At 42.6% G+C, this 15,997-nt stretch overlaps 1 protein-coding gene across 1 annotated transcript in view; it reads right to left on the bottom strand.

The window, feature by feature from the left end:
• Nucleotides 1-1,761: 1,761 nt before the first annotated feature.
• edc4 (enhancer of mRNA decapping 4) overlaps nucleotides 1,762-15,997 on the bottom strand; it is a 31,362-nt gene continuing 17,126 nt past the window's right edge. The window contains exons 27-30 of the mRNA XM_085360106.1: nucleotides 15,294-15,480; nucleotides 14,383-14,602; nucleotides 13,331-13,494; nucleotides 1,762-3,848 (exon numbers count right to left, since the gene is read on the bottom strand). Of these exons, the coding sequence (XP_085216232.1) occupies nucleotides 3,665-3,848; nucleotides 13,331-13,494; nucleotides 14,383-14,602; nucleotides 15,294-15,480 (755 nt within the window). The 3' untranslated portion in view covers nucleotides 1,762-3,664. The remainder of the gene's footprint in view (nucleotides 3,849-13,330; nucleotides 13,495-14,382; nucleotides 14,603-15,293; nucleotides 15,481-15,997) is intronic.

The following is a 15,997-nucleotide window of genomic DNA, read 5'->3' as shown; positions in this document are numbered from 1 at the left end:
CTCAAAATTCTCCCAAATGCAATGCTCAAGTTTTTACACTGTTCGCGCACACAAGTTGCGACATAGTCACTTAAATTTCAGTACTCACTCAGAAGCAGAGCAACAGGCAAGAAGAGAAAGCACGCAGAGTTCATCAGAGATGTCATGCTGACCCCACAGTTCGTCCTCCGACCTCACAAGTTTCAAGTTTGCACCGGAAATTCTAAAGTTTTCCTTTGTTTTATCTTTTAGTTTTTCAAAGAAAAGAAGAGTCCCGATGTCGCTCCCCCGCTGCCGGTCAAAGTGTTCTCCTCCCGTCCTCGTTGCAGCTCTGTACTCCAGCGAGCATCCACGGCGCGCTCATCCGCTGCGCTGAAGGGGAGGGCGCGTCCGTGTAAAAGAGGGGGAGGAGGAGGAAGGTCTACAGCAGAGTCCCCGATGAGGTGCAAGGATGCTCTGAATTATCAGCACAAGGCGTTTAAAATGACCAAGGAACCACTACCAACTTCTTTCTATACACTTTACTTCAGTGGTTTCCAACATAGGGGGCTGGAGCTCTCTAGGAGGCCAGGAGACAAATGTGAAGGGCCAAGATTAGTGAAGGAGGGAAAGAAAGTTTAAATTCCTGGTTTGGTGTGTTTCTTTAGACAGATTATCTGCTTAAAAGTTCTTTAAATTGAAAGAAAAAAGAAGTGTCACTGCAATATTAAAGCCAGTGATCAGTAATCTGAAAAACGTCCCAGCAATCGATGTGATATATTATTATTATTAGACAGCTGTAGGTTGGTTCCCAGCCAAAGGGGGGTTGTATCCTCAGAAGCTGAGGAACTGTGAGATGATTAATGATTTCCAACTCTTTACTTTGTAAAGTAATGCACAATTTTGTCTTCATGAGGCTCGTGATTTAACAGAACAATCTAGTAAGGGAAGGATGTTTGTTCTAGTGCAGAGGTGGGCAACTCCAGGCCTCGAGGGCCGGTGTCCTGCAGGTTTTAGATCTCACCCTGGGTCAACACACCTGAATCAAATGATTAGTTCATTGCCAGGCCTCTGGAGAACTACTGAATCAGCTGTGTTGGATCAAGGACACATCTAAAACCTGCAGGACACCGTCCCTCGAGGCCTGGAGTTGCCCACCCCTGTTCTAGCGGTACAGCAAAAACTCATGGAAAACGGTCACATGTTTTTGTACAGGTTTATGAGCCAAAACCCATGAAGTCTTTTATCCCAGGTTTTTTTTTTTTTTCCTACTAAACTTTCACATTAAAGTGACAAAAATCTGAAACATTCTCATTTAAAATCCCCCAACAGTAATTTAATGGTTGCTGCTAACTTTTGTTGGAGGTCCATCACTACGGTATATATCTGCTATAGGAAGTAGCCTGACCTTCCCACAGACACACCAAGACACCTGAATTTGAACACGTTTTGTTTTTTTTATTCCAAAATGTTTGGGGTAAAACAAACCGTAAAAGATACAACATAATTAACCAAGCAGAGGGAAATGAACACAATGGAAAGAGAAAAAAAAAAAATCCACATGAACTTCTGTTCTGTTTCTCATGCAGAGCTCCCAGTGAACTGCTAAGTAGTCAAAATTCTTTCTTCTTCAAACACTGAAATGAGAGTTCAAATGTCCGTACTGATCACCTGCCTCCGGACAAATGTTTGCAAAGAAAACATACAGCTTCTCCTCCGCTGTGGTGCCTGAGCCTTCCCACATATTTCAGTGACATAAATGATTGTAAAACTTAGATGGATCAGGGGTGTGTGTGTGTGTGTGTGTGTGTGTGTGTGTGTGTGTGTGTGTGTGTGTGTGTGTGTGTGTGTGTGTGTGTGCGCGCGCGCGCGCGCGCGCAAGTTATCATCCAAAACAGGTAAATTACAGTAAGGCACTTTGCTAGTCAAACCCAACAGATTCTGAACAAACACTTGAAATGAACTGAACTTTTATTTTACAATCAGCAATTCAGTGCAGCCACCCAGTCATGAAACAATGAGGTGTGTGAATGGGATCTACACAAAATATTATACACTTTGAACTCAGTGTAAATGTGAACAAATGGTGCGCTTACAATCTAAAGGCGGGCTTTTCATTGATACTGAAAGAGCAGGAATGACTTCTGGATTCAAAGCCTAAATTTCAAGCAGGATGGATGTCCAAGTGCTGCCTCCTAGAGCCTAAGAGAAGTCACTGCACATTGAGTTTACAAGCAATATTTGCAATTGCCAGGTAAAACAACAGGATCTGTAACATTTAATGTTTACCAAGGTTCCTTTTTTTTCCAATTATTAAGCTACTTTGACAAGTTTTAACGCAAGTATACCGGTACATGGCTTACAAATACTAAATGTTTATATAAAAAAGGGAAGAAAAAAACATGGGGAGAAGTCTGTGGACAGAGCTGTACATGTGGACGGCTGCCGGCTTCAATATTGAGCTCCAAACATTTCAGGTTTTGAAGGGGAATTCTTTACAGCCTGGAAGACCTCTGCAAACATTTCTTACACTCAATGTATCCTTCAGAAAATCCTCTTTAGAGTGATTTCTAAAACCAAAGCAGATGAAAAAGTCATGAGCAAATTGCATTATTGTCTATCAAAAAGGTTTATAGTGTTGATTCTCTTCAAAGATCTAGTCTGGCAAGGGCCAAACAAATAGGAGACCTATTTCTTAATAGGTTGGAGACCTATTAAGAAACAGCTCATAGGAAATATGCCACCAACGAAGAAAAAGAAAATTGGCTTTGGGTGGTACATATTCTTTTGGTTGCCAGGATTAGCTTCAAAAAGAAAAAAAGAAAAGAAAGAAAAAGCAAAGAAAAACTGAACTAAGGGAGGATAATCCTACGACTACCAAATTCCAGGCTTTAGCAGAAGGATGCTGGTCTGTGTGGAAGAAAGTAACAATGTGTACAAGCCTGCTGTTTGCTCTTAAGGCCAAAATAGAAGGCGACATTTTGAGGCAAAGCATGTTTTCTTTCTGTTGCTCAGAAGTAGCCCCCTGCATCAAAACTTGTTCAGCATCCCAAAACATGCCTGGCAGGTAGCTTAGAGGAAACAGCACAACAAAAGGAACAGCCCCGTCTGGCCTCACATGGACCACTCGGCTGGACATTCTTCAAGTCTTATGCACGTCTGGATGATGTAAAATCAAACTGTGTCAGGTTGTTTGTATGTTTTTTTCTCATTCTTGTTTTTTCAGTTGTTGTTGTTAAGGGGGATGAAAGAATCTCAGCGCTCTCTTGCTGTCATGGCTGAGACAGTCTTGATGGAAGAGACGACCACCAGGTCTCTTGGGTCAATAAAGCAGCTGTAACAAAGGTCTGGATGTAGCTACAGTGAACTTAAGAGTCTCTGAACATAAATCAACAGTAAGCTTTCACCCCAGACCATTATTGTCTTGAAGAAAACAACAAAAAGAAAAAAGAACCAAAAAACTGAGAAACTAAAAACTGTCCATTTCTTGACTTGACACTTCACTGGTGCAGAAAAGGGGGAAGGAGGAGAAATGAAACAAGGAGAGACGCATCCTGATCAGGATCCAAGAAACTGGAGAAGCTGTCCTTGGTGCTTTCTCCTCTGAAACACTACCAGGGGGGGGAAACAACAACAAAAAAACGGTGGACATATGATCGGTATCAAGAGGAAAACCACTCTTTGGCAGCAGCCTTTAAACCGACAACTAGTGGTTGACGAGTCCCTGTAGCATCATCATCAGGCGCCGCGCCCTCTTGCTGAGCGGGCTGTGGGGGTCCTGCTGCAGGAAGGCAAAGAGCTTTGGTCTGACCTGGGCCAGCACGGACGACATGTGGTCTCTGGTCAGGGGGTCGCTGTGGTCCAGATTCATTACCGCATCCTCCAGGTAGCTAAAAAGGAGGGAAAGAGAAAGAGGTCAGATAACAATGAACACCTACAGAGGCAATGGCAGGCTCAAGGAAAAGAAAGCGTTTGTGGTCATTTGGTGGAAAAAAAATTGGAAAATTTAAAGGTTTGCATATACAACCTGAAACTTCATTCCATCAGCAGTAAGTTATTAACATATAAAAGCACCAGAAGGACAATTTGCACAAATGACAATTTTGGGGCTTTTGAGTAGGGATGCCAAAATCATTTAACATTGAGGGCCACATACAGCCAACCTTGATGTTAAGTGGGCCAGACAAGTGAAAATGCATTTTCTGACAATGTAAAACATGTTTAACTGCACATTTAATCCCTGAGATAGCTTAATATAAGACAAAGTAGTACAATTTAAATGGCACATCTGAGTATTTTTCTACATGATTAATGTGTAAAATTACAGAGGGTTCTGGTAGCTCACAACCCAGATTGTCCCATATTTATAAAACAGTTTTTGTTGATTATTGTTGTTTTTAAAACTGAAATTTCTATAGTAGACACTAAAGTAATGACAGTAAAACTTTTCTGTCATTTAATTGTCATCTATTACTTATTTATTTTGGTGTAGTATGCATGGCCGTGAGAGAGGTCTTTAGTAGCACGAAAAGCTACAAAACGTGTAAAAACAAAAAAAATACTATTAAAAGTAAAAACAAATGTATGCCCTCTTCCACATTTTGTAAAGCTGTCCAGTGGGCCAGATTGGAGTCTTTAATGGGCCAATTCTGGCCCCCGGGCCTTATGTCTGACACCCCTGCTTCAGAAGGAGAGCAAGCCGAGTTCTCATTTTGCTTTCAAAGTTTGAATGTCAAGCCTGTGAACATTGTGCTTTCATCAAACTGCCCAGCAGAAATCAGCATCACCTGCCTCCTGTCCTCTCGCTCGGGATGCACTACACTTAACTCCTGAATTAATTGTAAGAGTCAGACATCTGGTGGTGAGAGTGTCCAGCTGTACAGTGGAAATGACCATTCATCACAGTGTCCGGAGTGCTACCTGATCCCAGTCTAACATTAGAGCTGTTCCCATGTCGCCAGTTGGTCTCCTGCCAGAGCCCCACAACACACACTGCAGGTCTATCAAATCCCCCTCAGCACTGCCAGCACACTGTTTAAAGGGGCTTTTAATGTCACTGCACATATCAGCACAGATACCGTATGTCTCTCTGAAAGTTAATGTCTTGCCGAAGTTAATTTGGCTGTAACTGCATTTTGTCAAACACCTCAAAACCACATATTTAATTGTTTTTCCACGCTGCCTCAATTGTTCTCGTATTCATTTGTGCAACAGTGTGTACTTCACAGCTAGCTAATGATGCAGCTAAGAGCACAGATTTTGTGCATAATGACACCCTCTGTAGTCCCAACAATCCTAGCTGTGCTTTGGGAATCTTTTATGAGCTTCTTCTGAAATACTTCTAATCACAAGTCCTGAAAACGAAGCCTGAAGACAGCTCTGTGGTATCTTTACCCGGATGTGAACTACAATTTACTCCACATATACTGTGTACTTAACAGTCTGATTTATTTTTGCTCATGAGTGAAAGCTTTCCTTCATAATTAAAGTTAGCCAGCAGTTAACACCAGAAACAATGGTGTTAACTGCTTATAATCTTTTTTTTTTTTTTTAAATTTAAAATAAAACTCAGAGCTATGATTTTCTCAGTCTTAATAAGGTTTCTATAGTGCACTCTTCTCTGCTGATGGCACACAAAGGTCCACATTAGCAGCTGTAGTGTAAACTGAGAAACAAACAGATGATGTGGACACAGCACGATGCTGTAAAGGGACTCAGAGACAAAGAGGTTTTCAGGGAGAAATGGGTATGAGAGGACAAGCTCTTCTCAGAAGAGAGGGGCACAGTGAGAGTGCTTTCTGATGTCGGGCTATCCATGAATATTCTAAATGATAAAAATCACAAAGGGAACAAAAAATCAGCTATTTGACTGTAAAAACTATAATTCAGTTGCGAGGAGGGGAAAAAAGCAGCACTACTGGGTCCTGTCTTGCTCTGAGCTGCACCAAAAGCTGAGTTTCTACCAAAAAAAAAAAAAAGTTGCCAGGGGCATTGAAAGAGGATAATCCACCTCTGATACTTTATGCTGTGTGGCACAGTGGGGAAAGCTGCGTCTCTCTCACTGCTTCAGACAAGATACAATACCACGTGTACAGGGAGAGAGCTGAAGGATTTATCCTACTAAATTTGCAGAATATACAGATATCAGGTGAAAAAGTGCAAGTAAAGTCTGTTAAGTCTTAATAGAATATAATAGAATATAATATATATTCTATTCTTAACCTAATTGATTCACTAACTTTGTGATGTGCAAGTATCCAAACCTTTGCCTATAGAAGCAGTTGCAGAATGAGCTTTTTGGTCATATCTGCCTTTCATCTTCTTATATGACAAACTGAAACAAGAAAAATCAAAAAGAGGACCAAAAAAAAAAAAAAAAGTACAAAACTGAACTACATGGGGGGGGGGGGGAAGATACAAGGACGCAGCAAGAACAGAACAATAGAGTGCATCCAAAAACTGCGATGCTATTCATGGGATCATCGGCGTTCCCAGGATAGCCATGCAGCAGGGCTACAGACGGAGCCGGGTGATGGGGTCAGCACTTTAGCACCGTTTAGCACGTGGGAGATGGGGAGTAATGAACATACAAAACAGATTAGATGGGCAGCAAAAGTTTAGACAAAGACAAGCTTTATTACTGACTGAGGGGAGCATAAGAGCCGGCGTGTGTGGGAGAGAAGACATCGCATGCAATTCAAAAGTTATAATTAAGACGTTATGTGATGACATAAACCTGCACAGTTCACGGGTTTTTGATTAAAATCTATGACGTTTTCCAAAATTACAAGTTATGCCTGCTGTATCACAGGACAGGTCTTACATCAAACTACAATGGTGTGAGACAATAATGAAATTATGATATCCTGCAATGAAGAGTAAGAGTGCTCAAACTGTGCATTGTCTTTAAAGTGGAGACAGTGCATGGATTTTTAGTATTCAAACATCACAGGATTTTTTATTCACTTTTATTTAGTGAATGTCTCCTTTTAGTTAAACTTCATGCTACTTAATGGTTATTCAGAATTTAGACTTAGCATTCCAAAACTGGAGCTACCTCCACACAGCAAGGCCAAGTAATGTTTGGGAGTTATGATAAAAATGTGCATTTAATGTAGTGTGTATATCCCATGCTATTAAAAATGTGTCTGTTGTTATTGAGGTTTATATCAATAAGTAAGCTGGATAAATTTTATAACTGATAACTTAAAAAGAAGGGGTAGGATTAAATAAGTGTTTCCTTGTTCTCACTCCTTTTGGATACGTAAACTAAATCAGATTCAGTGGAGCACTGTAGTGTATTTTGCTTTATTTTTATATGCTTTACTATTTTTTCCTAAATGACTATGTATATTATGTACTTGATCAAAATAAATAGGAAAAACAAAGATTTTTTAAAGTTTTTCAGCACTACAGATGTTGGAAAAATGCAAGAATAATAAAGCTATATTTAAAGTGGTCAAAGGAGCTTGCAAAGAAAAGCGTCTGGACTTCTTTAAATTACTTGAAGACGTTTCACCTCTCATCCGAGAAGCTTCTTCAGTTCTAAGGTCAAATGGTGGAGAGTCCCAGATATAAACCTAGTGGGAGTAACCCCCCACAGAGGGACAAAAGGACCCTCTAATCGCCTGAGCCAAGGTGTGAAACTGGGTGTGGGTCCCAATCAGCCAGAGTTTCGGGTGAGTTCATTGTGAAACCTGGCCCCACATTAACATGCGAATTCCTGAGATCAGATGGCCCAGGATGTGAGTGGGCGTTAAGGCGTCTGGGGAGGCATCTCAAAACTGGATTATAGATGGCAGAGAGGTGGTGTCGTAAACCACCGCCTCTGTTCAAAGATGGTCGCTCACAGTGGACATAGATGGCTTCTTTCACTCCTCTTTCAAACCATCTGTCCCTCTCTGTCCAAAATGTGAACATTGGCATCCTTGAAAGAGTGTCCTTTATCCTTAAGATGCAGATGGACTGCTGTGTTGTGCCATGCGCTTGTGAAGTGGCTGTTTGGTCTCTCCAATGTAGAGGTCTGGGCATTCCTTGCTGCACTGTACCGCATACACCACATTGTTAAGTCTGTGTTTTGGCGTTTTGTCTTTCGGGTGAACCAGTTTTTGTCTGAGCGTGTTGCTTGGTCTGAAATGCACCGGGATGTCATGCTTGGAGAAAACTCTCCTGAGTTTTTCTGATACACCGGCTACATAGGGGATGACAATGTTGTTGCGTCTGTCCTTCTTATCCTCCCTCGCTGGTGTCTGGTCTTCTTTTCTGTGCCTCTTTGCTGACTTTAAGAACGCCCATTTAGGATAGCCGCACGTTTTGAGTGCTTCCTTTACATGTGTATGTTCCTTCTTTTTTCCTTCAGGCTTAGAGGGAACATGTTCTGCCCGGTGGTGTAGGGTCCTGATTACCCCAAGTTTGTGTTCCAGAGGGTGATGGGAGTCAAAGAGGAGGTACTGGTCCGTGTGTGTGAGCTTCCGGTAAACTTCAATGTTGATCGACTACAAGAAGACAGCTCCTTGGAGGACAGGACCAACTTCACACCCAATCAGATTTGCACACTGTTAGACCTCTGCCTCACCACTACATATTTCAAATACAACGAGGGTTTCTACAGACAAAAACATGGCTGTGCCATGGGCTCCCCCGTGTCACCTATTGTAGCCAACCTTTACATGGAGGAAGTGGAAAGAAAGGCTCTTGGCTTTTTCAAAGGAAGAGTACCCAGCCACTGGTACAGATATGTAGACGACACCTGGGTCAAAATCAAGACACAAGAAGTGGAATCCTTCACTGCGCACATTAACGCTGTGGATAAAAACATCAAGTTCACCAGGGAAGACACAAAGGACAACTGTTTGCCTTTCCTGGACTGCGCCATGCACATTGAAGAGAATGGCAACCTCAACATCGAAGTTTACCGGAAGCTCACACACACGGCCCAGTACCTCCTCTTTGACTCCCACCACCCTCTGGAACACAAACTTGGAGTAATTAGGACCCTACACCACCGGGCAGAGCTTGTTCCCTCTAAGCCTGAAGGAAAAAAGAAGGAACACACACATTGTAAAGGAAGCACTTAAAACGTGCGGCTATCCTAAATGGGCGTTCTTAAAGTCAGCAAAGAGGCACAGAAAAGAAGACCAGACACCAGCGAGGGAGGATAAGAAGGACAGACGCAACAACATTGTCATCCCCTATGTAGCCGGTGTATCAGAAAAACTCAGGAGAGTTTTCTCCAAGCATGACATCCCGGTGCATTTCAGACCAAGCAACACGCTCAGACAAAAACTGGTTCACCCGAAAGACAAAACGCCAAAACACAGACTTAACAATGTGGTGTATGCGGTACAGTGCAGCAAGGAATGCCCAGACCTCTACATTGGAGAGACCAAACAGCCACTTCACAAGCGCATGGCACAACACAGCAGTCCATCTGCATCTTAAGGATAAAGGACACTCTTTCGAGGATGCCAATGTTCACATTTTGGACAGAGAGGACCGATGGTTTGAAAGAGGAGTGAAAGAAGCCATCTATGTCCACTGTGAGCGACCATCTTTGAACAGAGGCGGTGGTTTACGACACCAACTCTCTGCCATCTATAATCCAGTTTTGAGATGCCTCCCCAGACGCCTTAACGCCCACTCACATCCTGGGCCATCTGATCTCAGGAATTCGCATGATAAGGTGGGGCCAGGTTTCACAATGAACTCACCCGAAACTCTGGCTGATTGGGACCCACACCCAGTTTCACACCTTGGCTCAGGCGATTAGAGGATCATCAGGGGGTCCTTTTGTCCCTCTGTGGGGGGTTACTCCCACTAGGTTTATATCTGGGACTCTCCACCATTTGACCTTAGAACTGAAGAAGCTTCTCGGATGAGAGGCGAAACGTCTTCAAGTAATTTAAAGAAGTCCAGACGCCTTTCTTTGCAAGCTCCTTTGACTACGATGACCTGGATGACTGAGAACCTTCACAGACATACCGTATTTTCACGACCATAAGACGCACTGTACTAAAAGGCGCAGTCTCAGTTATGTGTGCCATTACTGTATTTAACACACACATAAGGCGCACTGGATCATAGGGCGCATACAAGTACCGTATGCGTATTTAAAAATAAAGCGGGAGCAAACCTGAGTTCGGTACCTTACTCACATTTTTATTACCAGTAATCGTCATCATCAACAACACACAAGCATACAAGTGTGCGTATTTAAAAATAAAGCAGGAGCAAAACGAAGTTTGGTACTCACATTTTTATCATCAAACCCATGGAAGTCCTCATCCTCTGTGTCTGAATTGAACAGCTGCGCTAAATCTCCATCAAACATGCCAGGTTCACTGTCTTCACCGTCAGAGTCACTTTCCGTGCTGTGCGGCTCCTCGGAAACGATGCCGGCTTTTGCGAAAGCTCGAACAACAGTGCCAGCAGACATGTTAGCCCAAGCATCTACAATCCATTCGCAAATTGTGGCGTAACTCGCCCGGCGCTGCCTTCCACTCTTGGTGAAACTGTGGTCTCCATCGGTCATCCATCGCTCCCAGGCCGCTCGCAGCCTTACTTTGAACGGGCGGTTCACACCGATGTCCAGCGGTTGGAATTCCTTTGTCAGGCCTCCCGGAATGACAGCAAGGTCACAGTTCCTTTGTTTCACTAGTTTTTTCACATCGGCTGTGAGATGGGCACGCATAGAGTCACAGATTACCTTAATTAATTAACCTTAATTTATATTTTATTCCTTCCTAGTTAAATTTACCCTTTTTAATTTTTCATATTTATTTCCTATCTTATTCATAGCCTTTTCCTTTTTTGTTCTCTTTAGGTCACGAGCAGTTGTCCAAGCATTTCACTACATATCGTACTGTGTATGACTGTGTACGTGACAAATAAAATTTGAATTTGAATTTGAGATTAAGAGCGATGGTGATGCGTGGAAAAAAACCACCTGGTCTCCTTACATACACCTCCCTCAGCCAGTCTTTCATCATTTCCTCATCCATCCAGCCCTTTTCATTTGCCTTAATGATGATTCCTGCTGGAAACTTCTCTTTAGGCAAAGTCTTTCTCTTAAAAATCACCACAGTTTCTGTCCATTAGCATGGCAGCCAAGCACAACAGTAAAAGAAGACTTTTCGTGCCCCGTTGTGCGTATCGCTAGCGTGCTGGTCCCCTTCTCCTCCACAGTGTGACTCACCGGGATGTCAAAAGTGAGTGGGACCTCGTCCATGTTTGTGATGTGGCTGGGCTGGATGTTTTTGTCGCCGATGTGTTTGCTGCAGTAGGAGCGGAAGATGGCCAGCTTTTCCTTATAATCCGCTGGAAGTTGCTGCGCTACCGTAGTCCTGGTCCGGATGGAAAAATGGCACCGTTTCATAAAAAGTGAAAGTGAAACTGCTTTTAGCCGAATGGTGACCGTCGAAACGCTTCTCCCGCTCGTTCTTTGCTCGATGATCCACCACTCGAGTCTTTCCTCCAACTCGGGCCACCTCGCCTTATGTCCGCGGAAACTCAGCTGCGTTTTCTTGACCTGCCGGAGCTTGTTTTCTAGCTTCCTCCATTTGCGAACCATCGATTCGTTAATCTTAAATTCTCTCGCCGCTGCTCGATTTCCATGTTCCTCCGCGTAGCTGATGGCCTTCAGTTTAAACTGTGCTTCATAAGCGTGTCTCTTTGCCATTTTCAGGGTTGCGCCCACACTTCACCCTTTAGCGTTCTCATGGTGTTCTCTACTACGTCCTCCTTACAACACACAGGGCGCACTGCGCTATAGGGCGCGCCGTACTTTTTGAAGAAAATCTAAGACTTTTAAGTGCGCCTTATGGTCGTGAAAATACGGTATATTTAAAGTGCAAATAATAGCACAACATTCCTGAGAATTTATGAATCATATTTAGTCGTCTTTATGTTTAGGAACGAGTGGACTTGAGAACAAGGCTCAGTGCTTCTGATAGAGGTAGCAAACCCAAGGTTAACCTTCAGCTTGAGTTTCCTTCGTCATCATTTTTCAATTACTGGAGGGTAGCTTCACATTAGACGCCTAAATCTAATAAAAATAAACCGGAAGGCACACCTTAAAGTTATATAAGATGCTAGATTTGACATTTTACCTTGCTGATCTGGCCTGAGGTCTTCTTTTTTTCCCCTTTTCTTTTAAGTTTCAGTGATGTCAAAGAGAATTCATGTGGCTAGGTCAGGGGTGGGCAATTCCAGGCCTCGAGGGCCGGTGTCCTGCAGGGTTTTAGATCTCACCTTGGGTCAACACACCTGAATCACATGATTAGTTCATTACCAGGACTCTGGAGAACTTCAGGACATGTTGAGGAGCTAATTTAGCCATTTAAATCAGCTGTGTTGGTTCAAGGACACATCTAAAACCTGCAGTGACACCGGCCCACGAGGCCTGGAGTTGCCCACCCCTGGGCTAGATGCTGCACCGATTCTTTTTGATGGAGAGATCATTAGTCCAGAAGTTCAACAACTGGTTGAAACTTACATTTGTCCCATTTTTACTTCTGCTTTTCATAACCGGAGACAAAGTGCTTCCTTATTCATCTTATGTTACTGTTAATTACAAATAAACATTTATGAATCTGGAAAAAATACAGCCTTGATCAGTTGCCAGTTACATAAAGCTAAATTTTCTGACTGACAATACACAAATCTCTCTGCTACTGAAGCATCTGCCTCCTTCAGAGATACTGTAGTCATGCTGAGCCTGGTCCTGTGTACTGTAGCATGCAGCCCTGAGCACTGCTGAGTTTACCTATTCTTAGGCTGAAAGTGATTACCCTGATATTCCTAATAACCCAGAATAAATAAAGACTCTTAACATGTATTGTGATTGCCAGTTCAGAAAAACAAGAGCAACTAGTGGAAAAAAGTTTGGTATAATACCACCTGCTGTACTTTATATGATCCACCAACCTGTCTGCCCAGAAACAACAGGCCAATGGGGATGCCACAACATCTACCCAGAGACCTTTGTGTTACACCTGAAACTGAAATGTTAAGGTCTGTTCTGAGCAAGCATGAAAGCAAATCATTTTTTTCAGTGTAGTTTTATTCACTTCCAATTTTTTGTTTAATGGTTCAGCCTTTGTTCAGTCATTATGACATTAGTCTAATCCCAAACCCAAACACAGAGAAGACTCACATCCACTAAAATCTGTGAACGGTCATATCTCACTGAACAACTACAGTGTAAGCCCAACTGTGTCTACCGTCTTCTGGCTTTCTGTGTCTGTTTACATATTACATGCAAATTAATGAAAAAGGATGTGTTCTCTTTGACTCCAGAAAAAAAAAGAAAGAAAGAAAAGCCTACTGTAAATCTGTACCTAGCTGCCAAAAATGACAACCTTTGTTTACTCACCTGATTTTGAGCTCAGAGCGAGTTGTGAGGTTGGAAGAAAGCTGCTGGATGAGAGAAAGCAGCACGGGCTGGCTTAGAGGGCAGGGGTGTTGTCCGAACACCTGCTGAGAGTCGATGGTCTCACACACATACAAGACCAAATTCAGATCAGTCGCTGACAGAGCCTGTAGAGTAAACCAAGATGGGGGGTTACCAATTTAACCACTTATATAAATATTTGCACCTGAATTTAAGTTTAAGTATCTCTTTCCATACAATAAGCCTCTTAAGGAAAGGTGCACTCCATCAACAAGCAAGTTATTAATGCAGCATTTCAGTGTCAGTCCCATCCTGACTTTGAAAGCTGGATTGAGAATAGGTAACAATGGGCCGATCAATTCAATTCTATGTCGTCTGTGAAGGTTCTCAATCATCCAGGTCATCGTCGTCTGCGCCTGGACTTCTTTAAGTTTCAATTCTACGTCATTTTCCGTTTCCAAAACATGAGATCCTCAAAAGTTGTGAGCAAGAGATCTAACATAATATGAAGGAAGCCAACAATCAAGGCTGAGCAGTTTGGAGGTACTTTGCATCAGCTACACCAAATGAGATGGCATGACCAAGCTCAGACAAAGCTTTCCATGCTAAAATTTAATATTAATTCCAACCACAAAACTACTAGATGTGTTTATAACACAAAATCTTTTAAACATTGCAGAAAATTAGTAATTTTAACTAGCATGTAAGCTTAGACGGGGTAGTTTTTCAGCTTAAAAGTAGAGGGGAAACGTGTTTTACCACAATTCAAAGCATTTTCACATACAAAGTCACTTAGGAGTAAATACAAGCATAATGAATGCCTGCAGCACAACTAATGCACTGGTGGGGTTTGCAAGTGGGACTGTGGAGTAGTTGCAGGATAATGGCTTTCTCGGCCCTGGTGGACATACATGCATATGAGAGTTATAGTGAGTTGTTGCCTGCATTAATTAGTAGTTGGAAAACACAGCTCAGCTGCAGAGGAAGCTGCAGTGCAACCTTTAAGCCTGGTTACATCAGTGTGTGCGTGTTACCTGCTGGAAAGCCTGATTGAGTTGGCCCTGCTGGAGGAGCTGCAGGATGTTCGTCTGCTGTGTCTGGTAGTCTAAATGTGCTGTGGGAACTGGTGTGCCGGCCGCCGACCTCATTGCCTGCATGATGCTGGAGGTGACCACTGCCTGCTGCTCCTTCATCGCTAGGCTCACCTCACCTTTGACAATCCGCTGCACATGGCTAAGAATAGACTCCTGCAAGCTGAGCAGGGAAAAGAAGGACAGTTATCCTCCAAGTTGCATGAATCTTAAACAAATACGCTGCAGTCTATTTTTGCGCTTTGGGGAAAATCCTTGCCCTTAACCTACAAGATATTGGCTTAAAAACTGACTCTGCACAGTTTGGCGTTGTCATTTCCTTTTCAAGAGTTTTAGTGGGCCAGCTATTTTCTCTCTGCTCTGCTCCTGACAATCTATAAACTCTAGAGGCCTTGAAATTAATTGCAGGGGGAACAAGAGACCTGATCGAATTGATGTTCTTACATTAGCCCCAGGATTAAGCTTTGCTTGTTTTTACTCTCCAATCTATTACACACTTGCTCAATATGCAGTAAGTAAAGCCATAGTGGTACATAGGTATTTGCTGGTATGCGTAGCTGAAGTTCAAAATGTCCACTTGGTATGTAAGTCAACGCTGCAAGATCAATAAATGTGAACAACATCACTCAACAACAGGACTGTTTTAAATACTGATTTGCAAGACCATATTTTTTTTAATGCTGTAACGGAAGTAAAAGAATAATCAAGTGTTAAGTGACAAACTAGAAAAGTAAAAGGTAAAGTAAACAGTTTTGGGAAGATTCATTTACTTTTTTTATGTGGGAAAAAAGTTTCACTTTTCTAGTAACACACGGCTCACACAGTGATAAACAAGGAACAGCTCAGTTACATACTTTCCCACCATCATCTGGATCTGATGCTGGACTTCAGCCCGGACGTTAGCTGTGATGTTGTTGCCCAGCTGATCAGTGGAGCTCTGGAAGTTGTCGATCATCTGCTGGAGCTGGCCAATCATGGGGTCTCGTGTATCCTGGTCTCTCTGCTTTCTGTTCTTCATATGAGTCTCAAGCTGCTGGATGTCTACAAAGATGAAAGTCAAGAACAAAATCTCTCATCACGCAAGCAAACACATCTTAAATACTGTCACAACTCTAGTGAGCAACATTTTTCATAATGATATGAAATGAGTCAGTGCAACATGAAAAGGCTCTCTTACTTGCTTCCACTGGCTCATTTTATTTGGAGCTAGTTTGCCGAGATGCAAGTGTTGTGTGCAGATGTGACCCTACATGTGACTGCTAGAATGACTAGTGCAGGAGGATTACAGCATTATGTATCAATAATTATTATACATTTGATGTTATTGCACCATTTTAAGCGAGTAACATTTGGGCATTAAAACACTGCTGAAGGCAGATAACACAGCAGTGCAGATGTTAGTACAGCAATCACAAAAAGCGCATCAATTGCCACTTTCACAGTTACGACAGCCTGGTAACTATTTGAGGCAGACCCACTTTTTCCCCCCACTTGTAGTTCTCAGAAGTCTCTTTCTGGCATGGAGTAGGTATACTTTCTCAGGATAGGTAGAGATGTT

This window comes from Diplotaxodon limnothrissa, linkage group LG7 (genome assembly GCF_057381915.1).
Source record: "Diplotaxodon limnothrissa isolate DT_005_m linkage group LG7, D_limnothrissa_male_GT1.1, whole genome shotgun sequence".
NCBI classification, from domain to species: Eukaryota; Metazoa; Chordata; class Actinopteri; order Cichliformes; family Cichlidae; genus Diplotaxodon; species Diplotaxodon limnothrissa.
The sequence above is the reverse complement of the archived record's forward strand: the minus strand, read 5'-3'. Positions and strand labels throughout refer to the sequence as shown.